At 50.0% G+C, this 12591-nt stretch overlaps 1 protein-coding gene across 1 annotated transcript; it reads right to left on the bottom strand.

Moving 5' to 3' along the window:
* Nucleotides 1-682: 682 nt before the first annotated feature.
* Nucleotides 683-4916, bottom strand: GLYCTK (glycerate kinase). The gene is made up of 4 exons (XM_010078058.1): nt 4626-4916; nt 4157-4304; nt 2229-2404; nt 683-1588 (listed from the first exon to the last, which is right to left on the bottom strand). The coding sequence occupies exons 1-4, from the start codon at nt 4914-4916 to the stop codon at nt 683-685; spliced, it is 1521 nt and encodes a 506-aa protein (XP_010076360.1).
* Nucleotides 4917-12591: the final 7675 nt, after the last annotated feature.

The raw sequence follows: 12591 nt of genomic DNA, 5'->3' as shown, positions 1-12591 counted from the left end.
TTTGTGTCACATATCCCAGACAGAATTCTGCTCTTGGCCAATGTGCTCCTTAGTCCCACTGCTGGGTGTGCGTCCTGCTGGGCTCTTTGTGCTGGGCTCGCAGTCTCTGTGTCGCCTCAGGCACCTTGGTGTGGGAGGAGCTGCAGGACACTGTGCTGGCGTGTGGAGCTGGTGGTGGGTGTCCCCTTCCCACCGCGTCCCCCCAGCACCCCTGTGCCTCCAGCTGGGCAGGCCTTGCTATTGCTCTTGCACCCTTCAGTCACTGTAACGCACTTCTGTGAAGCTGCGAAAGCCCCGTGATGGGCTGCTCTTGAGCTGGGGGCACTGGATGTGCAGCAGCCGCGATGAGGGCTCTCCCTGGCAACCATGGCCTTGCCTTCCCCACATCTTTTAGCTATAGTTTAAGCAGTCACAGAACTGGTGGCTATTAGCAGAGGTGTTAAATGTGGCCTCTATGTCCATAATGTCACCTCTTACCTTGCTCTGATCCCAATTACACACGTGCTTGCTTTTGCTGTGGACATCCACTGATGTGTCTAATTAGTGGATGTTTTCTGTCAAAGATGTTAGCAGCCTGGACAGCAAGCTCTAATTTAAGTAGTTTACATCTGTCTGCAGTGTTGATGCCTTCATTTAGCCCTGGTCCTAACTAAATGCATCTGGATATCTGCAGAGGGAGCTCTCATGATCTCTCCGCGCCTCTAATTAAAATGACCTGGATGTCCATGACATTGGTGCCCGTCAAGCCTGTCACCAGGAGGTGACGCCCACCTTGGAACTGGCTGAAGAACGTATAGGAGTCATTGTTGCTGAGAAAGGCCTCTGCATCGAGTCCCTCCTGCAGCGCCTCATCCACCAGCTCCGGGCTGCAGAAGGCTCCTGCTGCTTCTGTCGGCCCATCCTGCCCGTCTGTTCCCCCACTCAGGAAGACAATCTCACACCTCCCTGCGAGGCCACCAACTTCTATGGCCCGTGCCCTGTGCAGCCCCAGCCCCACGCGCAGGGCCAGCTCCTGGTTCCTCCCTCCCTTGCCGCTTCCTTGAAGCTGAACCACGGTCTCTCCGCCGGCCAGGATGCAAACTGGTCTTTCAGGCTCTAATCCTCGCAGGGCCTGCAGAAACTCAGCAAGGTTCAAACCCGGGATCTCTAGCTCTGCTGCCAGCTGCAGGAGATTTCCTCGCACCTCGTCACCCAGGGGCCCTTCTCCGAGGCCGGCAAAGCCCAGGCAGGCCAGCCGGATGAGCTGGCAGTACAGCGTGGCGATGCGGCTGACTTTCCCGCAGATTGCTGCACTCAGAATCAGAGCCGTGTAGCCCAGGCCCTCGGCTTGGCGTGTGGCCTCCTCTAAAGCCAATGTGTTTGATCCGATGATGATGTTGCAAACATGGGAGTAGTTTTCTGGAGCAGTGGGCTTGATGGGAGAGCTGGACAGGACTGTTTCCACTGACTTGGGCAGGCTGTGCAGCAGGCTGTATTTGGCGAGTATCTGAAGGCAGTCCTGGATGCTGTGGGAGCTGGCAGCTGTGGGCCCGCTTGCTATGATGTCCAGGGGGTCACCGATCACATCAGAAAGGATGAGGCTCACCACCTACCAAGAGAAATGCCCACGGATTATTGCGGGAGGCAGATACAGGTGACCACGCAAGAGCTGCTCTGGGTTACACTTGTGCCACCCCCATGTCAAAGCAGATGGAAACGGGTAGGTCTGGGCCCATTTTTGTTTTAAGGTCCTGTGAGAGTCACCTTGCTGTTTTCAAATCCACAGATCTACAATGTCCTTTGATACTGGACCATCACACTGGAAGATGTAACCTGCGTCACTGCACTTGTCAGGCTGGTAATGTGCTGTGGGTTCAGCCTGCGTGCCAGCGATGGCACATGCTGAGAACAGCCCCCAGGGGAGCCAAGAGTTGGACCCAGCCTTGAAAGCACTGTGGTGGAGCACTGGCCCCTTGGAAGCACCGGCCGGGTGAGGGCTGGGGTCTGCTGGAAGTGGTGTGATGGGATGGCTGGCATTTGCTGAGTCAGAATTCCCGCCCCTCTGCCTCTGTGTCCCTGATAGTTTGGGTCCTCAGTGAAATCTGAGCCAGAGTCCTAAAACAGTGTGCAAAGGCTGTTCACTCCGTGAGGAGAAAAACCCTGCGGGCACACTTAGGTCAGTTGATTAAACCCCTACTTTGAGGGCAGATGGGTGATCTCTGGGCAAGCAGGAGCTTCATGCCAGTTACCTGTGCAGGATATGCAAGCTGGGCCAGCCCCCCACCCTTCAGCAAGGACAGAGTCTTCCGGACAATGTTCAGCTCCTGTATGGCAGCTCCTCGGGAAGCCAGTGTCTTTGTCAGTTTCTCCTTCTCTTCCAGGAGGATGGGAGGGATGGGAGCAGGCAGTAGGGCTGATCCACCCCCTAGGATGCAGAAGAGAGGGCAAGGACATCAGGACAGCAAGAAAAGGAGGACAGGAGGAAAGAAAGGCTATTCAATGCTTGAGTCTTTCCTCTTCCCTCACCAGTATGCAGCAGGAAGGCGGAGGTGGTTGGGGAACTATGCTAACATCTCTGGAGAATTCAGCCTTCTTCACCAATGGGTTTTAATCACTGCTGCCCTGCCCTGTCTGCAGTTGGCTAGACTTCATCCAGGCAGCGTAAACCTCACCGCACCAGGGTACCACATGCCCGCAGTGTTGCGGGGATGACAGAGAAAGGCCAGCAATTACTATCCCCGCATCAGGCTGCTAGTGTGTTGTCACACTGATTTTTCAAGGGCCACCTGGATGGGTGAGCAGGGAGCACGGGCTCCACAGCTTGCACAGCAGTCAGTGCTAAGCAGAGGGAGACACTGCTCACTTCACTGGCTCCAAAGGGGCCAAGAGTAACACACAGGACAAAGCACCCAGAGTCCCAGGCGATAGCCTCATCGATGGGAATCCTGACTGATACAAGCAGGCCTTGGAAATGTGGAAAAGAAGGCAAGAAGAAAGGTTATAATGGAAAAGTGGAATGGATGGAAAATACAGAGTAGAAAGGAGTAAGATCTGAGCAGAGAGTGAATGTGCACAGAAGTACAGCTGAAAGCTACTGCCAAAAGGCAAAGCCTGCTGCTCAGAGGTTTGAGACAAATCAGCATCAATAAAACATGATGAGCAAGAAAAACAAATGCAAATGCCTGTCTTTCAGTCAATAGCCAGGGATCTAGCTGAGAGGCAGGAGCAGTTGGGGATGGCTGCTGCGTGGGAGTGCGCATGCAAGGGAGTCACAGCCACAGGGAGATCCTGTGCAGGCTCCCTGAATGGCTGAGGAGTCTCAAAGGGCAGGAGGAAGCCCAGGGGAATCCTCAGCGAATGCAGCTTGATTCCAGTTGCTTGGGTGTTTGCCTAATAGCTCTACTGTCTCTGCACCTGATCAGGCTCCAGCATCCACAGAGGAACAACCACGGAGGACCAAGGGGTTTCTACAGAGCTGCTTCAAGCCCTTGCATGCTTTTGCCCTGCAACACCCACTCACCCAGCCAAGCTCAGGCTGGGGTGACATCACTGCATCCCTCTGCTGCACAACATCCACCTTCCTTACTTACACAGCCCCAGGTCTGGTGACAGCTCAGGGACCCAGCAGCCAGGGCCTGGGGGTGTTCACCCAGCTGTGTTCAGGGCTGACCCTGCAAGGCATGCAGCTCACTGCATCGGAACCTGGGCGCCTCATTTCCACTGGCCAGGAAGCAGCAAAGCCTTGGAAGAGATCAGTTCCAAACCTCACCTTATAGATTCACACCCCTGCATAAATTCAGAGCATGCAAGCCCAGTAAGTGCTTGCCTCTCCAAGTCTGCATCCCCAAATATAAGCAGGGGGCAGGAAGAAAGCATCTTCTTGCAAAGGGGCAAGAGCAGCTGGCAGGTTGTGCCCAGCAGTGCCATCTCACAGAGGTGGCACAACTGCAGGACCCAGCCTGCACTCTTCAGCCTCCCCCCAGTGCTGGGAGGCAGTGTGTCCACTGCAGCAGCAGGCAACCCTATGCCCTCCCCTGCTGCATCCCTGGAGAGGCTGGTGGGAGAAGGGAGAGGGAAAATCATAGAAGTGCAAGTGCCAGTGCTGAAGGGGCCGCCATGGCACAGCATTCTGCTGAGGACCCTAAACAGAGCCCGTTCCCTGGGATCCCCACACTACCTGAGATGAGCACGAGGAGCAGGTCATCTGCAGTCAAACCCTCAGCCAGCTCCTGGATGGCAGCTGCTCCCTTCAGAGCCTCTGGATCCGGGAGATTGTTCTTAGCACCTTCGATGACCTGGATTTTGCTGTGTGGCTTCAGCAGCATCTCCCTGGTGAGTTAAGAGACAGTCACACCACTGACACGAGCACCTACACAGGCAGCCAGGCTGTCACTCAGCAGGGAAACGGGCCTGGTGCACCAGAGGTGCACAGCAAGTGACCAGGACAGGGAAGTGACCTTTTCTGAGTGTCTCTTCCCTGGGGCTGGGGAGGCAGCACTGGGCTGTGTCACTGGTGCCACTGGGAGGTGTGGTGGATGGGGCGGGCATCAGAGCAAAGGCAGCTGGAAAGGACTGAAGGGGTTCACAGCAACATCCCACAGAGGACAAATCTGGCAGCCTACCCCCCCAAACCGTCCAGTCCCAACCCCCCCTCCTTTTTTTTTCTGCAGGCTCTCCTGGATGCCTAGTGGCACATTGATGATCCCCCGGATGAGGTGGTCTCCCAGGATCTCTTCTGCTGCCACGGCCATCCCCAGCACAGCTTTGCCAAAACCCACCAGGTACAGGTCCCTCCTCACTGGAAAGGCCTGGCCCTTCACCAGCAGCTGAGGGCACCTGCCTCCCTGCAGCTTCACAACCCTCTTCAGCATCGGAGCTGGCCGGACAGTGCCCACCGCGCTGCGGAAGAGTGAGAGCGCATGCTCGCGGAGGGACATGCTGCCCAGGGTGGCTGGGCTGAGTCAGTCTGCTCGGTGGGGTGGGCTTGTACACACTTTCCTGACACTAGCAAGGCCTCGAGAGCTTGGGCAGCCGGCACTCTCCAACCTGCAAGGGAAAGCGAACATTTTTGCTATCAGAAGAGACAGGACTGTCACTGAGAGAGCAGGGAGGGCAAAGCATGAACCATGGAGCTCTAGCTCCTGTTTCCTGTAGATGAAGGTGCCATATCAGCAGCATTTTTGAACCTCTCCCCAGGCAGGAGGGAGGGAAGGAAAGTGTCACATTCAAACTACCTGTCAGCTTGTGGCACCCCTGCAATCCTGTCACATCCCACAGGGACGGTGGGCCCCCGCTGGCCAGTTTCTCCATCCCTGTAGATTTGCCACGGGCAAGCCCTTGTTTCTGTTTACTCAGTGTTTGATGCCTTTCTAAACTGCCCTCTGTCCTGGAGAGAGTGGGGTGTCTGGGTGGAACAGCTTTTCACCGCATTAACTCCCTTCCTCATGCTAGCCAAATGCTGATCTCATTCCCCGGCTGTGCATTGCTGCATGTGTCCCTGCAGCATCAGGCATGGGCTTAGGAGAAACACCAGGCTTGCTGGCTGCCTGATCCCTTGCTGCTGCTAGTGGCCCTAGGGAGACCAGTAATGAGGTTTCCGCACTAAACAGCCGATTAACACAAGGCTTCATTCGCCTTTATTTTTAGCCCTCTCATTATCCATTAAAATCATATTTAGAGCCCAAATAAGACTTCAGATCCAGGAAAAGTTGCCAGCCGTGTCTGTGAAAGCCCATTTGAGGTAGTCTCCACTGACTGTTAGCATTATATGCAACAGATCTGCTTGTGGACCAAAAGCTTTCAACTGCTCAAGGGCAGACATTTGTCTTCACAGAGGAAAGGCAGCCTCTACCAGCACACACGCACCTATTCCCTCCCAGCATTTCTCCTTCCTTCCGTTAAATGGCAGCAAGTTCGCTGCTAGTTTCTCAGGATCAAAGATCCTTGTGATCTGCATCTCTCCTGCTCATGGCAATTATGGGGCAGGCAATTAAGGCAGGGTGCCAGGAGGCTGAAGCAGCCCGAGCAACATACGCGATCACAGACCCACTGAAATTACCTGAGAGTTAATCCTCTCTCTAGCAAATGAATGTGTTTCAGTGCAAGGCCAGTGTCTGGCTTCTTCTGGGAGAGCTCAGGAGTCCAGAGGTCTCTTTGTCCTGACACTCCGATAGCACTGCAAGGTGTTAATCGTTAACCCAGACAAGCTTTCCAACAGCTCCTCTGGGTCTAAATCTGCCTTACTTTGCTGCAAGGACCCAAAGGCTCTGTGAAAACCTCTACACAAGCACCTTCTCAAGCAAAGAAACTTGGGCACACTGTGGAACCTATTGGACAAGGGATGTGCAGGTAAAATGATATGGAGAATCATAGGCTTGCCAGAGAAAAAAATCCAAGAATCATTTAAGTTGGAGAAGACCCTTAAAATAATGGAGTCTAACCATAAATTATTCAAATTCTTAGGAGAAAGAGATTTTAAAGGCAAAACCCAAGGCAGATGAACTACCTATCTACACTTCCTTTAGATACTGGTCAGAAGGACTGGGCTTTCAGTCACGAGGAGAGAGAAGAATAAAAGACAGTGTGTCCGGACCACTTGGTTGCTAGACTCAAACTTCATGGCAGCTGATGCTGCTGGCAGTTTAAACCAGTGACCCTCAGCCCCCTTACAATGAGGGTCAGAGTAACGGTGCTAACACCAGTGAAGGCAGCTCCCAGGACCTGAGATAAGCATCTCTGTTCCCAGGTCTCTGAATCACCTGGCAGCACAGCGCAATCAGAGGAAGGTGTTACAACACAGAGGTGCATCACGCCCCAGGTCACCTCGTCTGAGCTGCGATACAGGGTTTGCAGAGTGGTTGGAGAAAAAGGCTTAAATTGAGCCAGGGGAGTTTAAGCAAATAAAGCCCCAAAGCTTTTAACAGGCTCTGTCTCTGCGCTGATGTTTCTGTGTACAGCTGACCCTGAAGACCAGAGGAATTGAGCACAACCAGACCTGTGACTGCGGCTCCCGTCACACGTGCCCTCCTGGCAGCTCTGTTCAGCTCCAACTCCAGACACGACCCAGCAGGTGTGAGTTGTTCTAAAGCAATCCTCTCCTACTGGAGCTGAAAAAAATAAATGCCAGCTTAATTCATCTGGCACTTGTGTACATACTGCTAATGCTTGCTCTGGAAAGCATTTCACTACAATAGCAGGCATGTAATCTGTTTTCTGCACTCTGAACTCAGATTATATTTTAACCACTGAGGCCTGATGCAGAGTCTGGTGAAGTCAGCATGCGTCCTTCCACTGCTCCTAAGGATTTTAGGGCATGGCGCCTGCACAGAAGCCCTGACGCTGATCTCTGTGCACAGATGTAAATGCAGAGTAAATCTGGTGTAAACCCCCTAGCAGTCAGAGGTTATCCAATTTTACACCAACACTGAATTGAGCTGAATTTGGCATAGACCCATTAGCTTTGGAGGTCTTGGTGTGTAGCTCTGCTCCTTGCCAGCTCTGATTAGACATGCAGGCTCACTGGAGGCTCCCCTTGGCATGGGGGTGCTGCTAATGATGCCACAAATCCATTTTTACGTAATTTATTTATACAGTCTCAGGCACTGGGTACTAAATGTCATCAGGGAACAGCTATAAATCAGTGCTATGAAATCCACTGTATCTATTAATAAAAAATAAAACTCCTACTCATTTTACTAGGGCTTTAAAAACAAGATCAAGAGAATTGACCATCACCTCACACCACGGCATAAGCAGCCTTGGAAAGAAAAATAATCCACATGGCAGCTCTCAGACTACCTCCACGGACGGTGGGTCTAGAAATTATGTAATTTCCAGTTAGCTGGTGGGGAAATTGCATCCTCACATCCCTGCGTTCTCCTTTTCCCACTGCTGCCTGGGAGGAATCTGGGCTGGGAGAAGGGGCTGATGATGTGGCTCATATTGCTTCACACACTGATCTTTGTTCCCCACTTTCTCAGGGAAATCACATAGGGATGAACGAGCCCTCTTCTATGTGGATATAAGGTGGCATGCTATAGGCGCTAGTGGGGCTCATGTTTTACACCTTCCCTTTGTCTCTGCTTGGGATAATTTGGAGTTGGGGTATAGTCAGTCTTCTGGGAAGTTTTCTAGAAGTTCACACTAAGCTTAGGAGGAAAATGATGGTAAGAATTGCCTATTACAAAAAGAGCAGGAGGACCATAAGGGATTTAGATTAATCCCCTTTAAATGAGAACTTCCTCAGCTTTCATTGATGAGTGATGTTCACCATCTACATACGTGTTTGCGTGCTTTACCATTATAAGCTCTTTCTTCACAGGGCTCCTCCTAAGCCTGCAGAAATTTCCACTGTTAGCTCTCACAATAAAAAGCAGCAAAACCCCAGCTCCTCATTTTCACCATCTCTGGGAAAGAGGGAGAGAAAGGAGCTGGACTGTGATAAAATACAGGTAAAGTGCTCGTTTGCATTACCTTTCATTAACTTTTTAATTAAAGCAATTCTGCAGGCAAGCATCCAGTCAGAGGGAAACAATCCAGCACTAGAGGCAGAAATGTGGTAAGCTGCCAGGAAAATTGGATGATGGCATGAGACCAGAAGCACGGACATAGGGGGGCATAGTCTGAGCCATAAACTTAGAGTCACAGTGGAGGGGGGGGGAAGAGTGAACAAACGAACTGGCTGTGGACATGCAGTGAGAAAAACGAGCCAGCATCTCACTCCATGGCAGGTACTTGAAAGCCAGAAAAATATTCCCTTCTAAGAGCCAGCCTGCCATCGCTGGGCAGAGCTGAGCTATTCCAGGTGCTGTGGTTGGAGGTTTGTTCAAGGCTTTGCATCGCGGGCTTGTGGTTTTCTTGAAGTTGGGGCAATTGGGCTTGTTGTAGGCTAACCCAATCACACATCCCAGGCATTTCAGGTGCTGCAAGATCAGAGGATGCTGTATATTAATTTTCTGTGGTGTCTAAATTAACTACGATCATCAGGGTCTACGGCAATTTATTTTTAATGTCATTGGGATGTCTCTGGATTTCCCCCGTTATGGCAGTGACTGGTGGCTGGCCCACTGTGTACCGGGTCAACTCCAAAATCCCTGAGAGGCTCGAAAAATATTTGAGGTGGGACTGGATCAAACCTCAGTTGTTCAAGGATAATTTTGAGCTCCAGCTCTAAAAGACAGATTATATCTTTGTTACAGGGTAAACTACCAGACACAGCAAGTTTTAGCAGTGTCTCTTGCTACTCGTTTTTCTTGCTACATGTCTTTCTTCTGGCCCCTTGGTAGGTAAATTACCGTTAGGCTCACCGAGGCTCACCACTTCCATTTTTCATACATTACCACGGGAGTTTACCTATGAAGTACAGCAGAGCAGAGATTTTACTGCCTTGAACTCCCATGTTACCACTTACTGACACATCTTTTCCATCATTTGATTATCAACTTTAATTCTCATGGTGAGCCCCGCTCAAACTCAAACTTGCTGCTCCAGATGGTCCCAAAAGCATTATGAGAAAATTTTCCAGGAGATGCACTGAACCCAGGAGGAAAACAAAGCGGTGAAGGTTTGTTCCAAGTGACTATTCTGGGAGGATTAGATGGGGGATTTTTCAAGACTAATCTCTTTAAATGAAAATTTCAGAATTTGATTAATTTTTTAATCTGCACATGGATTTGCATAAAATTACCGCACTGCCTCATTCACACTTTGTAAAAGAGAAAATGTCTGCAGCTCAGATGGACCAACTCATCACTGGTCAGCTGTGAAGGGTCCAGTACACCAGTGAGTGCACAGGGCCAGGGTGAAATGTCCTTTTACCCCTGCTCACTGTGGTGCTCCTGCATCCATAACTGGTGGTGGATGGCAGCAGTACGATGTGACCAGAGAGGTGCACAGAGGGTTTGCCAGGCAGGCAAGAGAGAAAGTAGGATGGAGTCTGAATGCCTTTGTTTCAAGAATATGCTGAGCTCTGGGAAGCCCAGGAGTCCTGATTTCTAATACATGGGTTTCTGTATGTTTCTTGGAAAAGAAATATGCTGCTCTCATGACTGATTTACACACCAGGAAAGTGTCAGCAGGGTCTCTTTGCCTTTGATGGGAAATGTAGCTCAAGGCCAAACACAGGGAAGATAAGTGTTCTGTTCAGCATCTTATATATATAGATCAGTATCATTAGTAAAAAAAAAAATAACTGAGTTTGACATATGCATCGTACTAGTTTTTCTAGGTCACGCTCCCTTCACTCCCTATATACCTTTTGGAAATGATTCTCCCATGCACTGGGGATTGAAGGGAAGAAAAATTTTTCACTAAAAAATCCTTCTGTAGCTCAATGCAGAACAGCACTACCCTGAAGCCAAGTCCAGGCCCAGTCTACTTCCTTTCATGCTGTAATTTCTCAAACTCCCTGCTCTGAGTCAACTTGCAATCAAAGTTGAAAGTCACTTAAAATACAAGGAAGGATCATAGTATTCTAGAGAAGATGAAAAGTTGCCAGCCTTGAGGACTGGAATAATAGAAAAGGGTCAAAATCCAGTACTGCAAAATACAAGGTCAAGCTCTTTGGGATTAACAGCAAAAGATTATGAGCTCCTCAGTTGGAAATAACATAAGAGGAGAAAGAGCCAGGAATATTAATCAGTCACAGGATGACAATTACAGCTGCCCTCTAGGCTGAGACAAGAGGCTATGGGAAAAGCAGAAAGCAGCAGATGTAATCTGCCTTGGCTTCAGTGAGGTTTTTACACCGTTCTCATGAGCACACTGAAGCAGTGGGGTTGGGCAAACACATAGTTAGACTTGCTGAAAAACAGCTCAACCACTGGCTCAGAGGGTAGAAATCAGTGGCTCAGGGTCCAGGTGACAGCTGGTAATGAACAGGGGCTCTGCTGGGGTTCGTGTCACCCCACGGCTTCATTAGTGAGCCGGAGGGTAGCACAGGGTGCCTACTGTGGGGAAGTGCTGACACACCAAGCAGTGGAGCCACCTTCCAGAGGAATTGTGATGAACTCAAGGTCAGCAGCAAAACTTTGCACTTCTGCTGGGGCAGGACCCCCATGCTTCAGGGCAGGCTGGGAACCAAGTGGTGCAACCAGCTAAGGAGCAACCTGATAGCAGCTACAACTACCTGAAGGGTGGTTATAAGGACAGTGGAGATGAACACCTGAGCAGTGCTGTTTCCAGAAGTATCTCTCTGAAATTCATGTCTACCCATTTGAGCAAGCACATCTGTCTGTATTGGGCAGGTTACAGTGGTATCTAATAAAGAAATGCATAGGTAGAATGACTGCCTTTGATCAATATTACTCAAGCAGCAATTAAAACATTTTTTCCATTAACTAGTTTTGCAGGGACGTTATCTGTAATTCCTACTTAATGTGACATTTTGCTAGGAGATCCAATTATCCTGCCAGATAAATTCCAGCTTGGTATAAACTGACAAACCAAGTTCCAACGATTAGGAAGAAAGGCAGAAGAAAGAATAAAAAGGGAGTGACAAAATATCAAATCAACAACCCACGGTGTTATACAACTCTAAACCTTAGCTAAGTATTGTAGGTGTTTTGAAGTAAATTGTCTTATGATGGTAGTGGTGAGTCACCTCCAAGGCCCACATGAGATAATCCAGGCTTTAATCCTGCAATTTACAGTGTGCAAGAGGCATGCTGTTCTGCTCTTCTCTGATGTTTCTCATCACATAAAAATCGATTGTAGGTTTTGAACTGACCTGCAGTGGGGTAGCTGACCCCGAGACCCTCAGAAGTAATGAAGGCGTCTTTTGTTCAGTCTCTCTAGACTCCCGTGTGAAAATCTTGTCTCCGTTTCAAAGTAAAAATCGGTGAATCATTCTTATGAGCCAATCCCGTCACAGCATGAAAGGGTGAATCAGGTCAGATGTCTACACCTGCAATGGTGAACTCTAGTAAGCAAACAGTAAGACCAAGTAATCTGAGAAAAAAAACTTCCATTTCACTAAATCGTACCTGCACATAAAATAGTTAAACACATTTGAATGACGTGGAAGCAGACCGTTGACAATAGTTCCTGGACTTACTGTTGTTTGACCACAGGAGGGCAATATTCTAGAAGGAAAATCGAACTCTATTCTGGAGACTATGAAAGGAAAATGCAATTAACAGTTATGAAGGCATCTGTGGTTTATTTTTTTTTCTTTTGATTCTGAGTTTCTGGGGGACCGAAATGACAAAAGATCTGGTGTTCTTCCAACATTAAAATAAGGGGGTGCTGGAAATCTTCAGGGGGAAGAGGAAGGAGGTTCTCACTGTTAGACTCGAGGAATAACTTTTTAAGGTAAGGGATGTTTTTACATGAACACAGAGCCTGACATCAAGATTCGTGATAGACAAAAATACCAGCTGCAAGGTGCTGGAGCTCACACGGGCTGAGGCGGTGCCAGGCCGCGGTGCTGTGGCTGCGGTGTCTCTGCAGCGCTGCCGGCAGGGCAGCTTCTGAATAAAAGCTGCTGAGAAGTTAAACTGCGTGCTAATGGACCTGAGAGCTAGGGGAACACCGAGAAAGCGACCGCTCCGTGTTTCACAGGGGAGGCGGCGCCGGGCTGGCGGTGAGCACGGACACGGGCGGGGGCAGCTCCCG

This window comes from Pterocles gutturalis, unplaced genomic scaffold (assembly GCF_000699245.1).
Source record: "Pterocles gutturalis isolate BGI_N339 unplaced genomic scaffold, ASM69924v1 scaffold27133, whole genome shotgun sequence".
In the NCBI taxonomy this organism is placed as follows: domain Eukaryota; kingdom Metazoa; phylum Chordata; class Aves; order Pterocliformes; family Pteroclidae; genus Pterocles; species Pterocles gutturalis.
Note: the sequence above shows the minus strand (reverse complement) of the source record. Positions and strands in the feature narration are given on the sequence as shown.

Coding starts and splice junctions, on each gene's coding strand:
- GLYCTK (XM_010078058.1), bottom strand. CDS start 4,916: ATGTCCCTCCGCGAGCATGCGCTCTCACTCTTCCGCAGCGCGGTGGGC. Junction 4,305..4,625: donor AGAAAAAAAAAGGAGGGGGG/GTTGGGACTGGA, acceptor CTCACCAGGGAG/ATGCTGCTGAAGCCACACAG. Junction 1,589..2,228: donor AGCTTGCATATCCTGCACAG/GTAACTGGCATG, acceptor TTCTCTTGGTAG/GTGGTGAGCCTCATCCTTTC.